At 42.4% G+C, this 20,828-nt stretch overlaps 3 protein-coding genes and 1 non-coding gene across 4 annotated transcripts in view; 1 reads left to right on the forward strand and 3 right to left on the reverse strand.

Moving 5' to 3' along the window:
• The window catches only part of LOC113664356 (low-density lipoprotein receptor-related protein 4), a 150,217-nt gene that overhangs the window by 75,437 nt on the left and 53,952 nt on the right, over positions 1-20,828 (forward strand). The gene's annotated exons all lie outside the window — the stretch shown is intronic.
• On the reverse strand, positions 371-20,454 carry LOC149046123 (uncharacterized; the record flags this gene model as incomplete). Its single annotated transcript, XM_089207833.1, has 9 exons — positions 371-1,766; positions 2,078-2,206; positions 2,654-2,774; positions 11,505-11,681; positions 12,186-12,338; positions 13,021-13,265; positions 13,750-14,314; positions 14,776-14,850; positions 20,386-20,454. Coding segments are annotated over 9 exons (1,836 nt in total), but the record flags the coding sequence as incomplete, so codon positions are not given.
• Positions 4,776-9,397, reverse strand: LOC149046124 (uncharacterized). Its single transcript, XM_089206640.1, has one exon. It carries the CDS (start codon positions 9,348-9,350, stop codon positions 4,785-4,787), a length of 4,566 nt encoding a protein of 1,521 aa, XP_089062766.1. The 5' UTR covers positions 9,351-9,397; the 3' UTR covers positions 4,776-4,784.
• On the reverse strand, positions 16,105-16,742 carry LOC149046125 (uncharacterized). Its single transcript, XM_089206559.1, has one exon. It carries the CDS (start codon positions 16,596-16,598, stop codon positions 16,242-16,244), a length of 357 nt encoding a protein of 118 aa, XP_089062685.1. The 5' UTR covers positions 16,599-16,742; the 3' UTR covers positions 16,105-16,241.

A 20,828-nucleotide genomic window follows, 5' to 3' on the forward strand; every position in this document is an offset into this window, starting at 1 on the left:
GAATGAAACATCAAGGACTGACCGACTGCATTGTATACCTTGGTGCTGAATACTCCATCTTAATCTCTGACTGATGTAGATGATGATCTGGATAACTTAACAATTTTAGCATGATGACATCAAAAGCTCTCTAATTCGTTGTTGTGAATTCTCTTTATCTTTGTGCCATTCTTATATTCTTTAGAAATTATTAAATCAAAGTCACACAGAGCTGACCAAAAGATGCCGGTAAGGGATGGTATATTATATGAGTTTGGTCTGCCTGTGGCAAGACAACCATTATCATATGAACATAACTACCGTCCTAAACGTTTACAAAGCAGATGCCCTGCGCACTAACAGTGACTACATATGATGCTTAAGACTAAAATTCCTGTAATAACATTTTATTTGGTGCAAAAAGACCATTTGAAAACTTATACAATCAGTGTAACGCGAGTCATAGAAAAGAATATAGAACTAATTTGGCATTTAAAGAAAAAGAAAACATATACAGCACAAGGCTATTATTTAGTAACCTAACTCTCCTAAGTTACGTTCAGACAACTTTTATTTACAACGTAATATGCCCTCTTTACCTCTGTTCGCACTTACTTAAAGCACACGCATTAAAACAAAGTCGTGAATACTTTATTACTCTTTAGAGCTCCTGCTAATTGAAACCTTGTTACCTTACAGTATCCTTGTTCATGCTAAGCGCAGCTGCAATTCAATCCAATATACCTAGTTTATATATTTATACAGTTTTTTTTTGAAACAGCATACATTACTTACAATAAACTGTACGCAAGAAATTTCGTAAGGTTATTGTATTACTTGTTCATTGCCAACATCAATCGAGTACATTATTTGCATTATAAATATCAAATTCATTATATACAATGTGTTTAACAAGTTGCTTGGAATACTTGCCAAATACAAATGAATGTTGATTAGATACTTAATGTATTGTTCCTTTTTTGTGGAAGATATCTAATTCTCCCCTTTTATTGCTTATTTGATCCTTGTAAGAGGGTCAAAAATTCCAAGGGTTTAGTAGGATAGGTGTTAGGTTGAAACTAAGTACCTCTGATCTTCGTTATTCAAAGCCTATTACCATATAATTCTCATGATGTCCCTTTGTTTTCGCTGCAACATATGTTAGGCCAAAAAGATGATACAGTGGTCTAACAGCACTAGAGGTAAACAGTGTACTGGACAATACTTGTCAATTGATAATGGTGATCATTGTCATCATGTTTTCTTGAATCTAGGTATGTTCTTAGCGTCTTTAAAATTAATTTCATTACAAGCTGATTATCGTAAAGTCGTGCCGAAAATTACAATTAAATCTTTACCATGCTGTGGAATTGTTTTCTTGTGAAACTGCAATTATTTAGGGTATCTTTTTAAGAATTTTATAAACTTCAAAATTCTGTAAAAACTGCTTCAAAATAACGCTGACCTCTTTAAAATGTTTTTTTTTTACCGATTATGGTATTCTTCTAAGAACTTGGCAACGTCACCTCTCTTTGCAATTTCTCTTACCACACTTGCAAACTCGGCAACCGTTAGATTTTCGTTTGAAGCTGCCAGGTATTCTAATAGAGCTCTTGACGGTCCGCCATTGTGCTTTTCGTAAACAGCGGTCACTTGAAAACTGTCAATACCATAATATGAACAAACATCGTGATAGTCACCAACACCCGGCCTACTGGTGTCCAGACAGTTACATACTCGCTCTCGATATGTTCTATCATTCAGCAAGCTGCTGAGGAGCTTCGAGTCTGAATCAAAGAAAGAATTTGGAGATACTTTGTGTTTAATGTGCTTACACTGCACCGTCATAATGGAAGTACGCTACCACCAACAACATTATGGTTTTCTATCACACAAAACAAATAAATTCCATGTTGCCGTGAGTCTGCGCAGTGCTAGATCCTTATAAGATGACGTCGATTTGGGGAAAATTAAATGTTCGTGTGGTGGGGGAGAAAGCTTATTCGAAGGAGATGTTATAATTATTAAAAGATTTAAGGGACAGTTTTTCTAATAGTAGGCGTAGCTACGACGATGGCGATGAAGATGACTAAGATACCTTGACGAGGTTTTGGTTGTTCGTCTAAGTTGCTCTTGTCACCTTCTTCTGCTGTTGAGGACCTCGAGCATCCAGATGAGCTTTTGCTGCGTCCAAGAGTCGGTGCGTTCACCTCATCACCGCCACTTCATGAATGGAATCAGTACGGTTTATCAATTTAATTATTTTATACATGCAAAATTTCAGCCTGCTGACCAGCCAAGAACACAAGAATTATCACCAAACAGTGCAGAAAATTGAAATTGAGTGCAAAATGTTGAAATGAAAATGATTGACAGGTAATTCGCGAAAGCACAACAAAACAAAATGGCGGACGAGTGAGGAGAAAGTAACAACGTTTTAATTCTGAGTTTGAGGGAAAATGCAAAAAACGAAAACAACCAACAAAGGAGATACAATCGATTATTCGTAACAGAGAGTTTAAAAGCTTAAAACAAGTTCTTGAGAGAAAAGCCTGACTACTCCGGCGACAAGAGAAAGACAAACTTATTCGTAGGAAGTGTTAATCGGTGGAATTAACTACTGGAGAGCTTCTCGTGATAGTAGCTATAGATGTGATGACGATGACGAAGATACCTTGAGAAGTTTTTGGTTGTTCGTCTAAGTTACCCCTGTCACCTTCATCTGGATCTGAAGAAGTCGAGCCTCCAGCTGCGCTGTTGAAGTGCGTATGAGCACTTGCCGGCCCGACCGACCCCTAAAATGGAGAGAGGAAGTGAAAGTAGCAAAATCGTTCAGATATCGAAATATCATGTTAATGAATACTGAGTTAAACAATTTTGATATTCAAAAGGGATATCGGTAGAACAAAGAAAAACCGTTTTAGACTAAAATGACAGTTTTATTCGTACTTCATTTGCGGGTAGCTAATTTCGCGATTTCGGCGAGACAATATTTTGTGGGGATACATTTTGCTGATTTCAACAGGAAAAAATGAAAATAGGACATTTAATTTCACGATTTAAGTGTTGTCAACTTCATTTTAATTTTCAAAATGTCTGAACTTCTTAGAATTCCAAGATGAACTGGAATAAGTATTAGAACGTTATATGAAACTTGTGAATAAGAACTACAAGAAACGAGTTAAGAACAATTTTGAGGACTGTATGATAGATATCAGGAATTTGTATGAATTTTGCGGTTCATATGAAGATCATTAACATTAACATAACACAAGAAACATTATACAACATGCATTGCAAGAAATAGTAAAACTAGTTGACAATTTGCGTATTTGTTGATAAATGTCGCGTGTGTGTTGCTCTTCACATGTTTATTGTTTTTTTTTTTATAAATTTAATTAAAATTAAAATTGATTAATTCCTTAATTTTGCCATTTTTTTACAATCACGAAAAATGCGAAATTAAGTGTAAGTGAGGTACTTTTAAAGGAAAAGAAAAGTAAAAGTTTTAGACCTGAAACTCGACAGCTTTACTTTGCAAGGTTATTCGAAGCTTTCCACCTCTATGATATGTATTATCTTCACTAGATTTTGTGGTTATTTTGTCGATGTTAGTTAAACCGGGGAAGCTTATTAAAGAATATAAAGTTAATTTGGTAATAATAATAATTATAATTTATCAACAATGATAATTAGAATTCACATAGTTCAAACTACACAATGCGTTTCACAGAAAATGCAATTTGTCGTGAATAATGACAGTTGATTAAACCTACAATATAGGAATAAACTAAAAGCTAGGCTGAAAAGGAAGTTCATTTTCAGACAATGCCGTGATGTCACGAGGTATGCTAGTGGTTTTGGTTTAACACGTAGAGGCTTATAACTGGAAGGAAAAACATGAGGTAGGAGGCTTATTATTAGCAAAATTATGTATTTTAGAGTAGATAGACCTTTCATTGGTTACGGCTATGCTGATAATGTCTAAGAAAGTGAGTGGTGATTTGGAAATCCCAGTATAGCAACACTAGTCACTCGCGTGGTTTTCTTTTCCTATCTTTATTCTAGTCGTCACACGCTTCGTATCGCGTCGATCTTAGCCTATATCTTTTACAAACCCACAATCCTAAAGACCACCCTTGGTTTTGCGTTGCGAGGTTACACGGCTGACGTCACTTTTCCGACACCCTCCCCCCATTTGTCTCGGAGAGCAAATGTCTGTCGAGAAATGAACCTTATCGCTTAAATTTTACGAACGAATCTATCATCTAGAATTCTCAATCGATTCCCTAATCACACTAATCATTGATCAATCAGTAGCCATAGTGGCAGATGTTCAGTTCATAAGTAGAATGTTCAAGCATCCGATCCGCTGTTGTCATCCAATCTGTTTCGGTTTGGTTCAAAGTTCAATCCCCTTCCTCATCGTGAGCAAGATCCTCCATACGTAATCTTGCTGCGACGGCTGCATCACGGGAAGGCCTGAACGCTGGCGCTTCAATGCGCAACTCGGTCGTTGGAGGTCTGTCGCCGTCTCCCGGTCGATCACATGACAGTTCTAACGGATACAGCTGCTGTACTGCTCGCTCTAGATGTGAGGTCCCTGTGCGCAACTTTGCTCCCCGGACAACACCGTCACGCCCTTTGATTAGTTCCGTGACGATCCCGACCTTCCATTTCCCGCGATTCTTGTCGTCCGACTTGATCAGCACGACCTCGTCCACAATAGGATTTTCGGCCTTTCCAGGATTCTTTAGACGATGGCGTTCGCGCAGCCCCTTTAAGTACTCCCCCGTCCATCGCTTTCAGACGGCCTCCTTGCATCGTCTGAGATACTTTGCTCGCTTGCGTAATTCACCGTCTTCTATGCGGTGCGGTTCCAACTCGAGTAGTGCATTTGGTTGTCCAAACAATAGGGAGTGGGGGGTCAAGATCGGTAGCTGCACATCGTCCTCCACGTAACTTAAAGGTCGGTTGTTGACTGCAACCTCTACGTCTAGTATAACCTCCTCTAACTCGGTCCACGTTAGGAACCCGTTTCCAATGGTCTTCTGTAGACTTCTCTTCACCAATCCAACCATTCTCTCGAACTGCCCTCCCCACCAGGGTGCTCTGCTCAGGTTGAATTGCCACTTGATTTCTTGACGGGAGAGGAATTCGTTGAGGCGTTCGTCAGTCATCACTTGTTTCAGCCACTTAGCTGCTGCCACGAAGGTACTCCCGTTGTCGGAGTAAATCTTTTCTGGCCGCCCACGTCGGGCGATAAACCGTTTCAGGCATCGAAGGAATTCTCCTGTTTCTAGGCTGGGTAGTAGCTCAAGGTAAATACCTCTGGTCAGGCTACAGGCGTAAAGCGTTATGTAAGCTTTGCCTTCATGATTCCTCCCCTTTCTATACTTCAGTGGTCCGGCAAAATCCACTCCGACTACTTGGAACGCATTTTCTCCTTCGGTACGATCCCTTGGTAGCTGTCCTGGTGGCGGAACCGCGAACGCTGTGGCGCGGAACCGCTTGCAGCCGTTACAAGCTTTAACGACTCTTTTTGCAAGGCGACGCAACCTGGGAACCCAGTACCTTTCACGAATCTTTGCCATTGTGAGGCTCACTCTTCCGTGGAGTGTCCTGATATGTGCGTCTGCCACCATCTTCTCCGCGAACGGATGAGACTCAGGCAAGTAAATGGGATAGTCTCCCTGAATCCGCCCTCGGCATTCCAGTAACCCGTCCGCGTTTTCTTGTAGGTTCAGCTGAACACGATGATCTTCGAACCGCTCGTCTCTCTTGAAATTCACCTGTGTTCGCTTTAGCCACAGGTGTCGCTGCATCTCGATCTCCTCTGTCGTGAGTGGTCCCTTAGATCTTCTCGTCTTTTCGCTCCGTAGGTTATGTATGAATCGAGTCACCCACGCACAAACCCTTAAGGTTTTCCATAAGTTGAACTTGATCAGCAAGGCGTCTAGGATGTCTGTCTTAGCTTGTGCTACAGCGAATACTTCCCGTATCACTTTTGCTTCCGCCTGACTGTCTGGTGTGGCCGTTGTCTTAATATCGGCTGGCCATCGCTCTCGGTCTAGTAGCCACTCAGGCCCTCTCCACCATAGCTCTTCATTTTCCACGCTTCCGCTCCGACTGCCAAGGTCAGCTGGGTTGTCCTTTGTACCCACATGACGCCAGTTTACTTCTGGGTGTTGCTGGATTTTCTGCACTCGATTGCTTACGAACTGCTTGTAACTCCCTGCTCCCTTGATCCAATGTAACGCAACGCTGCTGTCCAACCAGCAAACCATATTTCCAACTGGGAAACCCTCTAATGCTTCCTTAACGTTCACAATGAGATTGGTCGCCATGTGACCGGAGACCAACTCGAGGCGGGGGATGGTGAGGCCTTGCTTCGCCAGTCTAGCTTTGGCTGCTATCACCCCAACACTATCACCGGATGGTTGAGATATGACACCGTACACTGCCGCAGAAACGCCTTGTCCGCTTGCGTCGCCGAAACAATGTAGCTCAATGTTGCTGATCTCTTCAAAGTGTTGAGGTATGGCTCTGGGTACGGAAATGCTCACTGGTAGCTGTGCTTCCCATCTTGACCACTTGGTTCCCAGTTGACCAGGAAGTTGAGCATCCCATCCGACTTTCAAATCACATGCGTCTCGGTACAGTAGTTTTCCACTCAATGTCATAGGCGCTGCGAGCCCTAACGGGTCATACACTCTTGCTATCTTCGCTAGTATCCCTCTTTTTGTCACTTGGGTGCGGTCAGGTGGGAAATTTATTTCAATGGTATCTTGTCGCTTGTTCCATGGAAGCCCGAGAATAGATCCCCCTCCTTCTTGAGGTGCACCCAACTGTTCTTTCGCGAATGTAGTATCTTCGCTAAGAGACTCACCAGGGGACTCCACTGCCGGAACATTTGAATGCCACTTGTGCAGCTTGAATGAGGCTTGGTTAAAGACATGGGTGACGCCTGCTTTGCCTTCAAGGGCAGCTTTTACGGTGGGTCCCCCGCTGATAAGGTCATCGACGTATAGACTCTTCTCTATTTCCCTCACCAGGTCCGGATTCTCGGTACGACAGGCTTCCAGGTGTTGTTTGATAACTCCCCAAAGAAGAAAGGGCGATGGGGCCAAACCAAACAGAGCTCTCGTGAATCTCAGTATTTCCACTCGCCTGGATTGCAAGTCCGTGATCCAGTGGAATCTCATGGCATCCCTGTCTTCTTCCCGTATTCGTACTTGTAAGAACGCTTGCTTGATATCACCTGTTAACGCGACTGGGTGGAAACGTGCACGGACAAGAACAGCCCAAAGCTTGTTCTGCAACGGAGGTCCCGCGTGAAGGCACTCGTTGAGAGAAGGAGCCTTCTCTAAATCTCGGGCAGAGGCGTCGTACACGATTCGAAGTTTGGTACTCTCTGCAGCTTCTCTCACCACTGCTTTATGTGGAATATAGAACTCCTTTCCCACTGGTGGGCCTGACACTCGCTCCACTATTCCTTCGTTAAGCTGGTCTTTAATTATGGCGTCATACTTCTGGAGTATTCCGTTCTTCTCCAGTTTCCGAATGGTACTTTCCAATCGCTTCAAGCTTCCCGCTCTGTGGTTGGGCAGTGGAGGGTGGTTTCCCCTCCAGGGTAGCCCCGTCTCGTACCATCCCTCTGGCCCTCGTGTTAATTGTTCCTTGAATTCCTCATAAACATCTGCTTGATCTCCGCCTGGTGTGTCACGCAATCCTAGAACATCTAATTTGCATAGTTGTTCGTAATCTGCCGCTGTCGTCTGGGTCAAGAACATATTAGAGAGGTCAACTTCTTTACCTGGTGACATAATTGTCCATCCGAACTTTGTTAGCTCTGCAACAGGTTCGCCGGGACGTCCGATCTTTGGTATGGTTTCTGTCTTTATTTTCGCGTACTCGCTCGCACCCAGGATAATGTGGACTGGTAGCTCAGGCTTCTCGTCTCTGTCGTCCATGTATACCCCATCCAAGTAGGGATATTTCTCCAGTATCCCAGCATATCCTGGGTTGTCAAGTGATAGCAATGTACTACGGTCCACTCTGGTGACTTCCGTTTCCAATCGAAATTTTCCATCAAGACTGCCAATCGTCACGCTATGAACTCCGATGACCTTGTTTGTTGACCCAAGCATCATCTCTATGCGCTTGAATTCTTCTCGTAGCGGTTTGTTTCCCAGGTGTTCAAGGATAGCTGACGACGCGTATGAGCTGCCTGCCCCAGTGTCTAGGAGTGCGCGGCATTTGATTCCATTTACTTCTACGACAACAACGGGATACACGACTCTCTCTGTTCCTTTGTTTTGTGCCGTCATAAATCTTCCCCTCGTTGTGTGACCGCTTGGTGGGTGATCACATATTGACGTGTGATGTCGGCGTTGACAGTTATGACACCCGCGGCTTCTACAGCTGTCTGCTCTGTGTTTGTCACTTGTACAATTAAAACACAACTGTTTTTGGCTCAGAATTCGTTTGCGGTCTCCGACCGCGACAACTTTGGTGCAATTAGCGGATGTGTGGTTCGTGTCATCGCAATAGACGCATCCGCGCATCTGTCCTCCATTTGCTTGTTGTTGGACCTGATAAGACCTTCCGCGTGGCGGCGGAACGCGGCCATTCCAGTCGTTGCGATCATTCTTCCTCTTGGACACACTCGCACCATCGCTTTCTTCTCCTTCTGAATTTATGTCTCTCCAACCTTTAATTGCCTGAATCAGTTTAGCGAAATCCCAGTCTCGCCAATCTTCGTGTCCCCGGACTAAGTCTCCCTTTATTCCTTTCAGTTTGTCTAACACCGCCCTCACATTTCCGGAGACTTCACGTAACTTCCCGAGCGTCTCTAAGCTTTGTACATTGAACAGAAGCCTTTTGTAAAACTCATTAATTTCTTTTGGACTGGCGCTTGTGATGGTAGGCAAACCCATGATGTTGTTTACATATGCATTTACAATTTCTGACGTTTTCCCGTACTCCGATTTTAGGATGGCCTTCGCCCTTTCGTACCCCTCAAGATTGAACGGGAGTCCATCTATGTCCGCTCGTACCTTTGTAACAAGGAGTTCCTTTAGATAAGCGAACTTTGTCACTGCTGACAGATCCGTCGCGTCTATTTCCGCGGAAAATTTGTTCCAAAAAGAGAGCCATTGTTCGAAGGACCCATCAAACTTCGTTATTGATAGCTTTGGCAACTTTGCGTGCATTCCGGAATCGCCTGATAACCCTTTCCCTTTTTTGCTACCTAATTCTTCTGATTTTTTTTCGTAATCAAGCTTCATTTCCCATTGTGCTTTTTCAAACGCGAGTTGCTCCTCTCTCTCCTTCGCGATTGTCGCTTTCTCGCTTTCTTTTTCGGCCATTTGCGATTTTTTCTTCACCTCCCCCAAACACTTCCCAAGGTATTCGATCTCCGCTTCTACACCCTCAATAACTTTGTCTATTTCATTGCTCCATGCACATACCTCGTCCATTTGCTCACCCTTTGCAGTCACACCGGTACCCAAGGTTACGCCCATAACCGGTAGGGAAGATTTAAGACCTATCTCCCTAACAGCAATCGTCTTTAAAGTCCTGGAGGATTTCGTAGTTGAATGGCTAATTGAGGATGTTGTGCACCTCATCGATTTCAGCCAATTCGGCTGCCTCAAAGGAACTTCAACCATCTATTGCCTGTTGGATATGATGCACAACTGGTTGTCCTCTATTGACAAACCAGGTATGTTCTTAAGGGCCTGTTTCCTGGATTTTAGTAAGGCTTTTGATTATATTGACCACACTATCTTAGTCAATAAACTCATCCACCTTGGGGTCCGTGGTTTTATTATCCGTTGGATTTGCAGTTTTCTTTATGGCCGCCGCCAAGCTGTTAAGATTAAGAACATTGTATCCCCTTGGTTGCCCGTGCACGCTGGAGTCCCGCAGGGCACTAAGCTTGGCCCCATCCTGTTCCTCCTGATGATTAACGATCTCGCGATTGAAACTCCATTACTATCGAGCCACTGGAAATATGTAGATGACCTAACAATATCCGAGGTCATCCCATCAGGCGGTACATCGTCCCTTCAGAAAGATCTTGACGCCATTGCACAGTGGTCGTCGCGCAATAATATGAACCTCAACCCAAAGAAGTGCAAGGAACTTGTGATTTGTTCGCTTAAAACACGGCCAGATCTTGGCCCTTTGTGCGTCAATGGACGTCCCTTAAAACGGGTCTCCTCACACAAGGTCCTTGGAGTCACTATCAGCGACACTCTTGGGTGGAATGAGCACGTGCGTGAGATTGTCTCCAAAGCCTCAAAACGTCTTTACATCTTAAGAGTGCTCAAGCGGTCCGGAATTCCACCCGAAGACCTTATTAACATATTTTATGCCTTGGTACGATCGGTCCTCGAATACGCCTGCGTCACTTGGTCTACTAGCCTACCAATTTACCTCAAGGACGTGATCGAAAGAGTTCAGAAAAGAGCTCTGCGTATACTATTTCCGGCGCTGAGCTACAAAGACGCCATTGTGGCTGCAAACTCCACTCGCTTAAATGTGAGAAGAGACGAACTCTGCAAGAAAGTTTGGGACGGTATCTGTGTGCCTGGGTCACGGCTGTACCACCTTATTCCACCAAAGCGCGCCGATTGCCACGTTTATGAGTTGCGCAACAAAAACCATGTATCACTCTTTAAATGCCGGACCGAAAGATTTAAAAAATCTTTCTTTCCAACAATGGCGTCTAACGCCCAGTCCTTGTAGTCAAGCAAACCTAAGCGTTTTTTCATTGGTATATAACTACTGACTCTTGTAATTCCCAGTCCCTTTAGATTTTGAAGTCAAATGTAAGATTTTCGCATTTTTTAAATATTTGAAGTATGCTTGTAAATTCACATGTATTTCACCACTTGGGTGCTATTTTTGAATACTTTTAATAAACCTTTATCATCATCATCATCTTCTTCTCTTCGATCTTTAATTTGATCTCGTCCGCTTCTTTTGCTAAACACACCAACCCGTCACGGTGTCTCCCAATAGTTGTCGCGTTTGCCTTGTCCACAATGCCCTTTCCCTTTTCTTTCTTGTACGCCAAAAGCTTGAGTTTTGCGTCCAAATTCTTCTGAAGTGCCTCCAGTTCCATGTCTCGATCTCAGTCCCGTCGGAGGTGCCAGTTAGTGTTGGAAATCCCAGTATAGCAACACTAGTCACTCGCGTGGCTTTCTTTTCCTATCTTTATTCTAGTCGTCACACGCTTCGTATCGCGTCGATCTTAGCCTATATCTTTTACAAACCCACAATCCTAAAGACCACCCTTGGTTTTGCGTTGCGAGGTTACACGGCTGACGTCACTTTTCCGAGTAACTTAATAGGAAAAAGTTGAGCCGAAAGCTACGTCAGATTTGGTTTGATTTTGTGTTTTGTACTTTCTTGTTAGTTTTAGTTTTTTCTTTCTCGGTTTTTTCAAAGAAAACTGTAACCTGTCTCACTGGCTTAATGCGAAATAAGATCGTGCCAACTACATATAGTATTACCTCCACAAGTGAAAAGCCAGGGTTTACGTATATTGCATGTTCATCATGGCCCTCTTGCTGGAACGTTATGATACAAGAGAACTCTTCTACTTCTCTACCTTTCATTGGTTTTACTGCAAAATCACAAGTATTTGTACAGCGGAATCTACCGCCGTGGGAATCATCGCAGATGTACACCTACAACAAATCACAGATTTAGTAATACATTGCATCAATCGGGGTAAAACGCCTCATATAGAAATGCAAGAGGTTGTTAAAAGTGCATTGATCAGACACCTACTTTCAGAGGTAATCAGTAGGCCACATAATCGACATCTCAGAAGTTAGAAGTTGTTATTAAGCAAAGTAACTATAGTGGGGGGGCAAAAGTTTTGGCACACTACTTCTTTTTAATGTTTTCTACTTTTGCTACAACTGCCCCTCCCCCCCCCCCCCCCCCCAATCTCACTGTTGCCTGGTGCTGAAGCTGGTGAAGAAGTTGTTTGAGGAGAGAGAGAGAGAGGGACTTCCTATTAACTTATTAGACATAAATTACAAGATTTTTGTTTATTGCAATGTGTATTTAGTGGAAGATGGTCGACCAACTACTAAGGGTCTATAAAGCCTCAGTTCAGATTATCAGGGGTAAAAATGTTTCATTGTAACTCATGACTGAGCCCAACCCTTTGTTGATTTCCTCACCTGCTCACCAGCTGTCTTGTCTAATTCCCAGCCCTCCTCAGGATCTGTCACAAGTTTCACGGTTATCTTTTTGCTGTTGTTGTGCATATTGAAGGGTTTCTCCATTCCTCTCCATAGATCAGAACACTGCCTTTGCTCTTGCATCTCCACTCGCTTGTAAAGGCAAAATATATGGATCAGCTATGTGGTACATCGTGCAATAACAAGAGTGACTAGTTAAATTTCAGACGAAATCTTATTTTTAATATTTTTTTAGGCAAATGCAACTCTCTTACCAAATAAAGGAATTTGATTCATTGACAGCACATTTTAACACTGGCAAACTCATAAACTGCTGGGTAGATGCCTACAGTTAAGTTGCATCCGCACTAGAGGAGTAATAACACTCCTTTTCGGTTCATTTTCACGAGAGTAGGTTAAGCTCCAACAATGAGAAGCTAATAGAGTACAACGTGCTTTCATCTCATCGCAGAACGTCAGAGCTAGCTTCAGGAAAAGAACGAACCAATCATATGTCCGGATTTGTATCCAAGATGACAATTTGATGTAACGCAACCAAACTAGATGTGTAGCATATTAATGCCCCCTACATTACTTAAAGAATCACATAGATAAACCAATGATCATGATATAATGTGATATAATATTTAATCATGAATAGCGGAAGCTCAAGCCAGTTATTAGTAAAAATGCCTCATTTTCATCATACACCGTGTATGGGTAAAATATCGGAAAGAACACTTCTATTAAAAACAATAGATTAACACAGTCGGTTGCATTTGGTGGATGCCTTGTCTTCAAACCAAAATAAAATTCTACTTGTACGATTACTTACCATCAAAGAATCTTGGTTGTCACTGTAAATGTAAAATCTGATATGAATGAGATCACGTCTGGGATTCGGCTTACTAGCAAACACTGTGGCTCTTTTCTGTCTCGGTGCCCCACCACAACAAAATACACACCAGAAACAGAAGCTCGTGGTTTTGATATGAATGGAGTCCTCTTTTGCTGTGAACCATGCCCTTGACAGATTCTTCTTTTTTGATTCGTTAGGGATTTTCTCCCACTTGATGGGATCTTTAATCAAAAAATCGATGACAAAATCATCAGTACAGTAACAGCATAATGAACATTAGTCCTACTTTCCCGAAAGAGAAGGGAGGGGGGGGGGGGTAAAAATTTATATGTAAAATGAATAAGTGGGAATTACTCTGCAATGGAAATCCACGAGGTTCCTCTCAGGATTAGGGTTAGGTTAAGTCGATTGAAATTTGGGTCTTGGTTTTTGCCAAAGGAGGAAAATCAGATTCAGAAAGAAAACATCTGGGAGCGTAAAGCAGAAGCAACAAAAAACTCAACAACGTGGGACACCAGGTTCGTGAATACAAAACGGACCACAGCGATGGGAACCAAGAGCTCTCATCTTCTTTGTAACTCCATAACCTGAACAAACTCTGAACATGTGAGGCCTACAAAAGTGTAAGTCCTCGAGATGTTAAATCTTAAATGTCTTTTCTTTTAATTCAGCTGAAAGTACTTAGCCCAGGGATTTTTCGATTACCTGGGTCGCTTCTGTAGACAGTTATCCATTTCTTTTTAGCTTTACCCATATAGAGGCAATGTGGAATTATAATCTCCAAAGGCTTTGAAAGTCTGATATCGTGTGGTCCGCATTCAATCACAGGGGAAATGAGTGTTTCATCAGGTTCAACGGGGATATCCTGCAACAACTTTGTTGTGTCGTAGAACACGCGGTAGAAGACTTCCTGGCTGTCTTCAGTCGGTATTGCGCCTTTCCCAATACATATTTTCACATCAGAGTCAAGAGCGGCACTCAGCTCACCGCCGGAACTGTTGAATTCGTCTTTCACTTCAAAGTAGTCTCCAATAGATATTTTCACGTCAGAGTCAACAGCGGCACTCAACTCAGGGACAAGAGCGGCATTCAACTCACCGCCGGAATCGTTGAATTCGCTTTTCTTTTCAAAGCCGTTTGCAGTATATATCTTCATGCCAGGGACAGAAACGGCACTCAACTCATTGCCGGAATTTTTTAATTCGTCTTTCACTTCGTTGATGTGATTTAGACCTATTTTATTTTTCCAAAGATTTGCCTCATCCCTGACCTTTAATAGGAAAAATTTAGTCCAAGAGCGTTTTGAGTCAAATATTAAATGTGATACCCAAAAATTAAAAGAGGTAATTCAAAATACCCCATTAACAAAAAAAGAAAATAAGAAACCAAAATCAGCGTTAGATTTTATCACACTTCCCATAGTTTCAAACAAATGCGCGATAATTTTGAAATAATTTGTGATCGCTTTTTGACTTTTAGGGTCGCTAAACCAACATTTCAGCCTCTTTGAAACATCCTCAATTTAAGTTGAAGTAAAAGTTTCAAGACACACCAGTTGTGTTGTTTCGTTTTGTTTTCATTTTTTGAGGTAGCTTTTCACATGCACTTCAGATATAGATGGTGAGGCTTGAAACAATGACTGCCACTCACTAGTATAACATGGGAGTCAGCAAGATAAATAAGGAATTACAGAAAAATATAGATAAACACCCTTTTAGGATAAGTCCATACCTCTACAATATCATCCGTGCCACCTAGATGTGGTTTTGGGAAACAGAATTCCATAGCAGGATTGTTACACAAGCACTGTGAAGAAATTTAATTGTGAACGGTTAGAAATAAAAAAAGTTCTGGTTACAGAGGAACAACCAGGGTATTTTTCCTCTCTTAAAAAATTCCCTTTTAAAAGGATACTGTTATTTCCAGGATGCAAACTTGCATTGTCCTTAAAAGAAAAGAATCGAGGTTGAAAGCGCTAACTTCAGGAAAAGAACGAAAATTTGTAGATATACTAAGAATCTGATCACGCTTACATAGCGTGGACAGTTTGAAGCACGCAAAAGAGTTACTCAAGCTTCTTATTTTACCATCATAAGTTACTATAGCCTAATTTTTGGCCTTCCTGTTACGAAGTCATGCCTGCACGTATGAAGAGATGTATGTCATAATGGAAAAATAGCACATGAAGGGACCAGCATGTAACCAATATTACATACCTACTCAACATAATCTACGTATTAATCTCTAAAGCAAGCTTATAGCAGTCTTTTGCTTCATCTGCTTCGCCCAGCACACTATGCAAAGTACCCAGATTGTTGTAAGAGCTTGCAACATCAACGTTCTTAGGTCCCAGCTTTTTCACTCCAATCTCCAGTGCACGCTTATAAGTCTTTTGCTTCATCTGTTTCGCCTAGCGCACCGTGCAAAGTACCCAGATTGTTGTAAAATTTTGCAGCATTAAGATGCTTTCGTCCCAGGTTTTTCAGTCACGTCTCCAGTGCACGCCTATAGCAGTTTTTGCTTAATCTATTTCTCCCCTGTGCACTGTGTAAAGCACCCAGATTTTTGTAAGAGCTTCCGACATCAACATGCTCAGGCCTCAGCTTTGTCAGTTGAATCGTTAGGGCCCGCTTATAGTGGTCTTTTGCATTATCTTTTTCGCTTTGCATACTATGTAAAGTGTCGACAGGGCTTGCAGCATCAACATGATCAGGTCTCAGCTTTTTCAGAAGAATCTCCAGTCCACGCTTGAGGTAGACTTTTGCTTCAACTGTTTCGCCTAGCAAACGGTGCATCAACATGTTCAGGTCCCGGCTTTTTCAGTCTAATCTCCAGTGCACGCTTATAGCAGTCTTTTGCCTCATCTGTTTTGCCCAGCACATTATGTAAAGTACCTAAATTGTTGTAAGGGCTTGCAACATCAACATTTTTAGGTCCCACCTTTTTCGGACGAATCTTCATTCCACGCTTAAGGTAGTATTTTGCTCTACCTGTTTCGCCCAGCGAACGGTGTAAAGAACCCAAATTGTTGAAAGAGCTTGCAACATTAACATACTCAGGTCTCAGCTTTTCCAGACTAATCTTTAGTCCGCGCTTAAGGTAGTCTTTGGCTTTATCTGGTTTGCTCAGCGAACAGTGTAAAGAACCCAGATTGTTGTGAGATTTTGGAGCATCAACATGCGCAGGTCCCAGTGTTTTTAGTTGAATTTCCACCGCACGCCCCAATACCCTCGGTTTTTGTCATCTCCTGCGACCAGCACAATTTCATCAACGTCCGGTACTACGACTGTCTTCCGCTTATCTCGACGCCTTTCTGATAAACAATGCAGGTATTCGTGTTTCCATCTGCTCCGTACGTACCGTTTTGCCTCATTCAGGGGCTTGTGCAATCCGGTTACTCCATCGTCGTCGTTGTCGTCTACTTCTTCTACCGCATGCGCGTTCTGTCCCCGAATTGACACGTTTGGGGTTAGCACTTGCTCCTCCCCTGCGTCGCTGTCGAGGTACGTCGACGGTCGGTTGTTTAAGTGCCTCTCAATGTCGAGTATTGTCATCTCGAACTATACCGTGTTGTTCTGTCTGGCGTTTTGTACAGGGTATCATTAATGTCTGATTTCTTCTCATTAGTGCTAGTCTTGCAATAGATATGGCTTGTTTTAAGATTCTTGATTCTGAGGTGAGTAAACCTTGGAACCACTGCTGTCGTGCCTTCGATTACGTCTATAGTTGCCGCTAAACATGCAACGTTCGTGGCGTTAGCGAATACATGAACGTGAAAGGCTTTCACTTGACCAGCTCCTTTTGCTATGCTTCTTGGAACTCTCACAAGCTTCAATTGGGTAGATCATTTGATCCACTCCCTCTTTAACTTCCACTTTTCAACCTTTAATCTCGTGATATGCATATAAGTAGATCTGCTTTCCTTTCACAGTTTTCGGTGACATTATCCATGGTGGGTAGTAGATTCTTGCCAGGTGGCTTAGCAGTCCTCTCTTTTTCAATGGCTGGTTGACACGGGGTTCTGGTACTTGCACCTCCAGCAAGTCTGCTCCCTTGTCCCAGACCGTCCTAGGGATCTTATTTGGGTTTATTGAACCTTCACTTTCTAAGCGCTCAACGTCTGATTCCCACTTGAGGACAAAAAACTTCCCACTCTCCAGAATACTAGATGCTTGCCTCTTGAATTCTTCCAGTTCAACCTCTTTTTCCTCTGTTTTTATCATATTGTCTAAGTACGTATTTTCTCTTAAGGCTTGTATGGTTTCTTGAAATTCTTCACGTTGTTCATCGTAGCGATGGTCGAGGGTAGCGCCTAACAATCATAGGCTTGACTCTCCTCCGAAAGGCGACTCTAGTGAATCTCAGGTGTGTTTTTCTCCACTGTTAGTGTTGAACAAGAACAGAAAGGAATCTCCATCTTTCTCTCTGACACCAATCTGTAGGAATGCCCTTTCTATAAGGGTTGACGTGGTGGATACGTGTAAATACACTCCTTGCTACTGTTTCCCAGAAGGTGTGGCTCGGCACCTCCATCGAAAACCATTTTCACTTTTTTTATACCCGCAGTCTCCCCTACCACTAGTTTGTATGGTATGTAAAAAGTGCGTTTGGCAGTGAGTGTTTCAGGTGCAGCGTCCGCTTTGCCTTCCTCTAGTTGATCTTTTACTATTTTTTGTACCCTTCCTTCCAAGTGGGGTCTTTAGCCAGCTTTCTTTCCAGTCTACAAAAACGTCTTCTGCACTGTTCTTCGTTTGAACCTAGCAAGGAACTACCTGAGATCCATGCCACGCCCACTTCGTACCTGCCGTCCGCTCCCCTTGTGACGCTCTCGTTGAAACTGCTGAGCACTTCTGACCGGTCATACTCTGCCCTCTCTTCCACACCCAATAAGTCTAGACTCTATGGCTTCTCGTATTCGTTTGCCTCCTCGATAGACTACACTTGTCATTGGCGCACTCTGCTCCATCATGTATTACCCATCCAAACATCGTACCTGCCACGGAAGGATCCTCAAGGCGTCCCTTGAACGTTGGCTTGGTTCATATCTTGCAGTAGGTTTGATCACCCAGGATCACATGCACTGGGTACTCTTTATTCCTCGTCGTGTAGAACAGCTTGTCTCGGGCGTGTTCGTATTTTGATTTCAACTTCCCGATAGTGGGCCTCCTTGTGGTTGTGAAATTCGCCAACTCATTCCCATTGTTTTCTATCTGCTCGCTTGTTGGGTCGTCCAGGGAATGACTTCTCACTTTGAATATGGGCATGAAGTGTCTTCACACGCCGTTTATGATAACAATTCGGTGCCTTTCATGTAGTGAGGGCTTCAGACTCAACTTCTAAGGATGTAAAATTCCTGCCAGAGCCCGTGTCCAAATATGACCACAATGTTGCGCCTTAAAACTTCAGCGGAATGATCGCTGGTAAAAATCTATCTTCATAACCTGGGTGTATGGGGTGAACACCATACTCTCACTCTGTCCTTTCACTGATATTTTGTCCCACAGGCTTGTGAGGTGTCTCGACTTGCACTTTGAACATGGGCGACTCCGGCTGTGGTTTTCCCCTTGACCCTCACGCTCACAGTTGTAACACAATTTCTTTTCGTGAAAAAATTTCTTCTTTTCTCTAAGGTATTGTAATCCCTGAGACCTGAGTATGTTATCCTGTAGCAAAATAACACTACAACGTGCCCTAACCCGTTCATCTTTTAAGAGCTAATGTCAACATGCATCAGACAAACAGCGGCAAGTCACCCAAAATTTGCTTTCACTCCTACTTTAACGCCTTAAGTGTGAGATATGACCCCTCCCCCGGTCATGTAGGTGGTTTCTTAAAAACTCCTCTATCAGCGAAAGTGGGTGGGGGGCACTAATATGCACACCATTCTAACACCCCTGATTAAAGGAAAAGGTGGATGAAAAGGCAACCTTCAGGCATGCGTGCCTGGCGTGATTACGACAGCAATCGAATTTAAATTACGTTTAAGAATGTTTTGATCAAAGTCCTTTTCAAAAATTAGGGACAAAACATTAGATTTTTACAAAGCTTTTTGAACAGACGGTAGAAATCTTTTTGAAAAGAATCTATACAATAAGTACTACTGTTGGTTTTGATCTCCACGTAAGCGTCAAAATGTTATCTAGCAGACAAGTAAAGAAACAAAAATGGCTCATGCGCAACCAGCCCTCAACTCTTAAACAGGAATGTGAAAGTGAAACCATTGTGTTACGAATTGTAGCGCTCACAAGTTATTATCCATTGACATTGTGCCTTGTCTAACCCTAAGCAATGGCGTCACTAACCGCACACGTTACATTTTCGCGCTGATCCGTGAAATGTGAGCTCCTCCCCAGTCCTTAAGGAAAATTTTAAAGAAATTTCCGATTCGGCAGTTGTGGGTTGTGGGGAAAGGGGCGGTGGAGTTTACTTGCACAGCATTCTACATTTCTTCTACGCATACAAAGCAGACAACATCAAAGAAAACACTAAATTTGGCAATTTGCTATCTGCAGTGGTGTCTGGCGTGATGTTTCAGATAATTGGAGTATTCTCTTGAACAGAGGTCAACCATATTCGCATGTCCTCTTCTTGAAGGTTCTGCTCAATTTCTTTTTTTTTTAAAGTACATTCAAACAATTCTTGGAGCTAACAAGAAAAAAGTTCTAAATTGAGAGTTTTTCACCAGAAGAAAAAATTCGAACGATGAATTCAATATAAAGTTCACAATCTTCAGCAACAATACAAAACTTATACTTTCTTCATCAAATGATGAGCCTAGCAAAATAACACTAGAATGTGCCCTGACCCGTTCATCTTTTAAGAGCTAATGTCAGTATGCATCAGACAAACAGCGGCACATCACCCAAAATTTGCTTTCACTCCTACTTTCATGTTTTGTAGCCCAATATGTTCTAATAATTGTGGTGTAGTTATTTTGTGAAAATATATTCAGGTTTTCGAGAAATGATTTTTAAGTTCAACCGCTCAAATATGCAAAGTTTCACCGTGAATATTACCTGAGTTGTGTGACCTCGTGTAACGAATTTACTTAACCTCCTGTATTTCTGTGGACATAATCCTTTGTTTCACCATCTAAACTTAATCCCAGTCATTATTGCAGCTGACAAAGAAATATTTATTTTTTGGTGAATATCTTTGCCCGACATACTTTTTCTAGGTCGAATAGTAGCACCACGACAAAGAGAGTTTTAACAATGACCGATATGACATAATCTACTGAGCTTCTAGCTTTTAAAAGACAAAAGAATGGTTATAAAGTTATTGAAACGAGTTGGATCTGCTATATATAACTTAAACCAAAGTGAATTTAAGTATACTTACTATTGTCAAAGTTTTACACTGCTTTCTGTCGTAAAAAAGAAAAACACTCGAGAAACTCGAGAGGGAAAGTCAGCCTGACTGTCGTAATGCACATTAATCACATCCCTAAATAGCTTCACCTTGCTGGCATTATATCAATTGTTTTATTGACAGCTATTAAATCCGCTTTGGTTTCATCATTGATCCATTTTTTGACCCGCAGCAAAATAGCAATAGAATGTGCCCTTACCCGTTTATCTTTTAAGAGCTAATGTCAACATGCATCAGACAAACAGGGGCCAAAAAATTGCTTTCACTCCTACTTTAACATAATAAGTATAGGACATGACCCCTCCCCAGGTCCTTTAGGTATTTTTCTTTAAAAAAAAAACCCTATCAGCGAAAGTGGGTGGGGGGGAGAGGGTGGCGGGCATTAATATGCACACCATTCTAACACCCCTAAT

Source organism: Pocillopora damicornis, chromosome 5, assembly GCF_964200805.1.
Source record: "Pocillopora damicornis chromosome 5, jaPocDami1.2, whole genome shotgun sequence".
Classification (NCBI taxonomy): Eukaryota; Metazoa; Cnidaria; class Anthozoa; order Scleractinia; family Pocilloporidae; genus Pocillopora; species Pocillopora damicornis.

Excerpts from the sequence above, each read along its gene's own strand:
- LOC149046125 (XM_089206559.1), bottom strand. The coding sequence starts at position 16,598 with ATGACAATACTCGACATTGAGAGGCACTTAAACAACCGACCGTCGACG.
- LOC149046124 (XM_089206640.1), bottom strand. The coding sequence starts at position 9,350 with ATGGCCGAAAAAGAAAGCGAGAAAGCGACAATCGCGAAGGAGAGAGAG.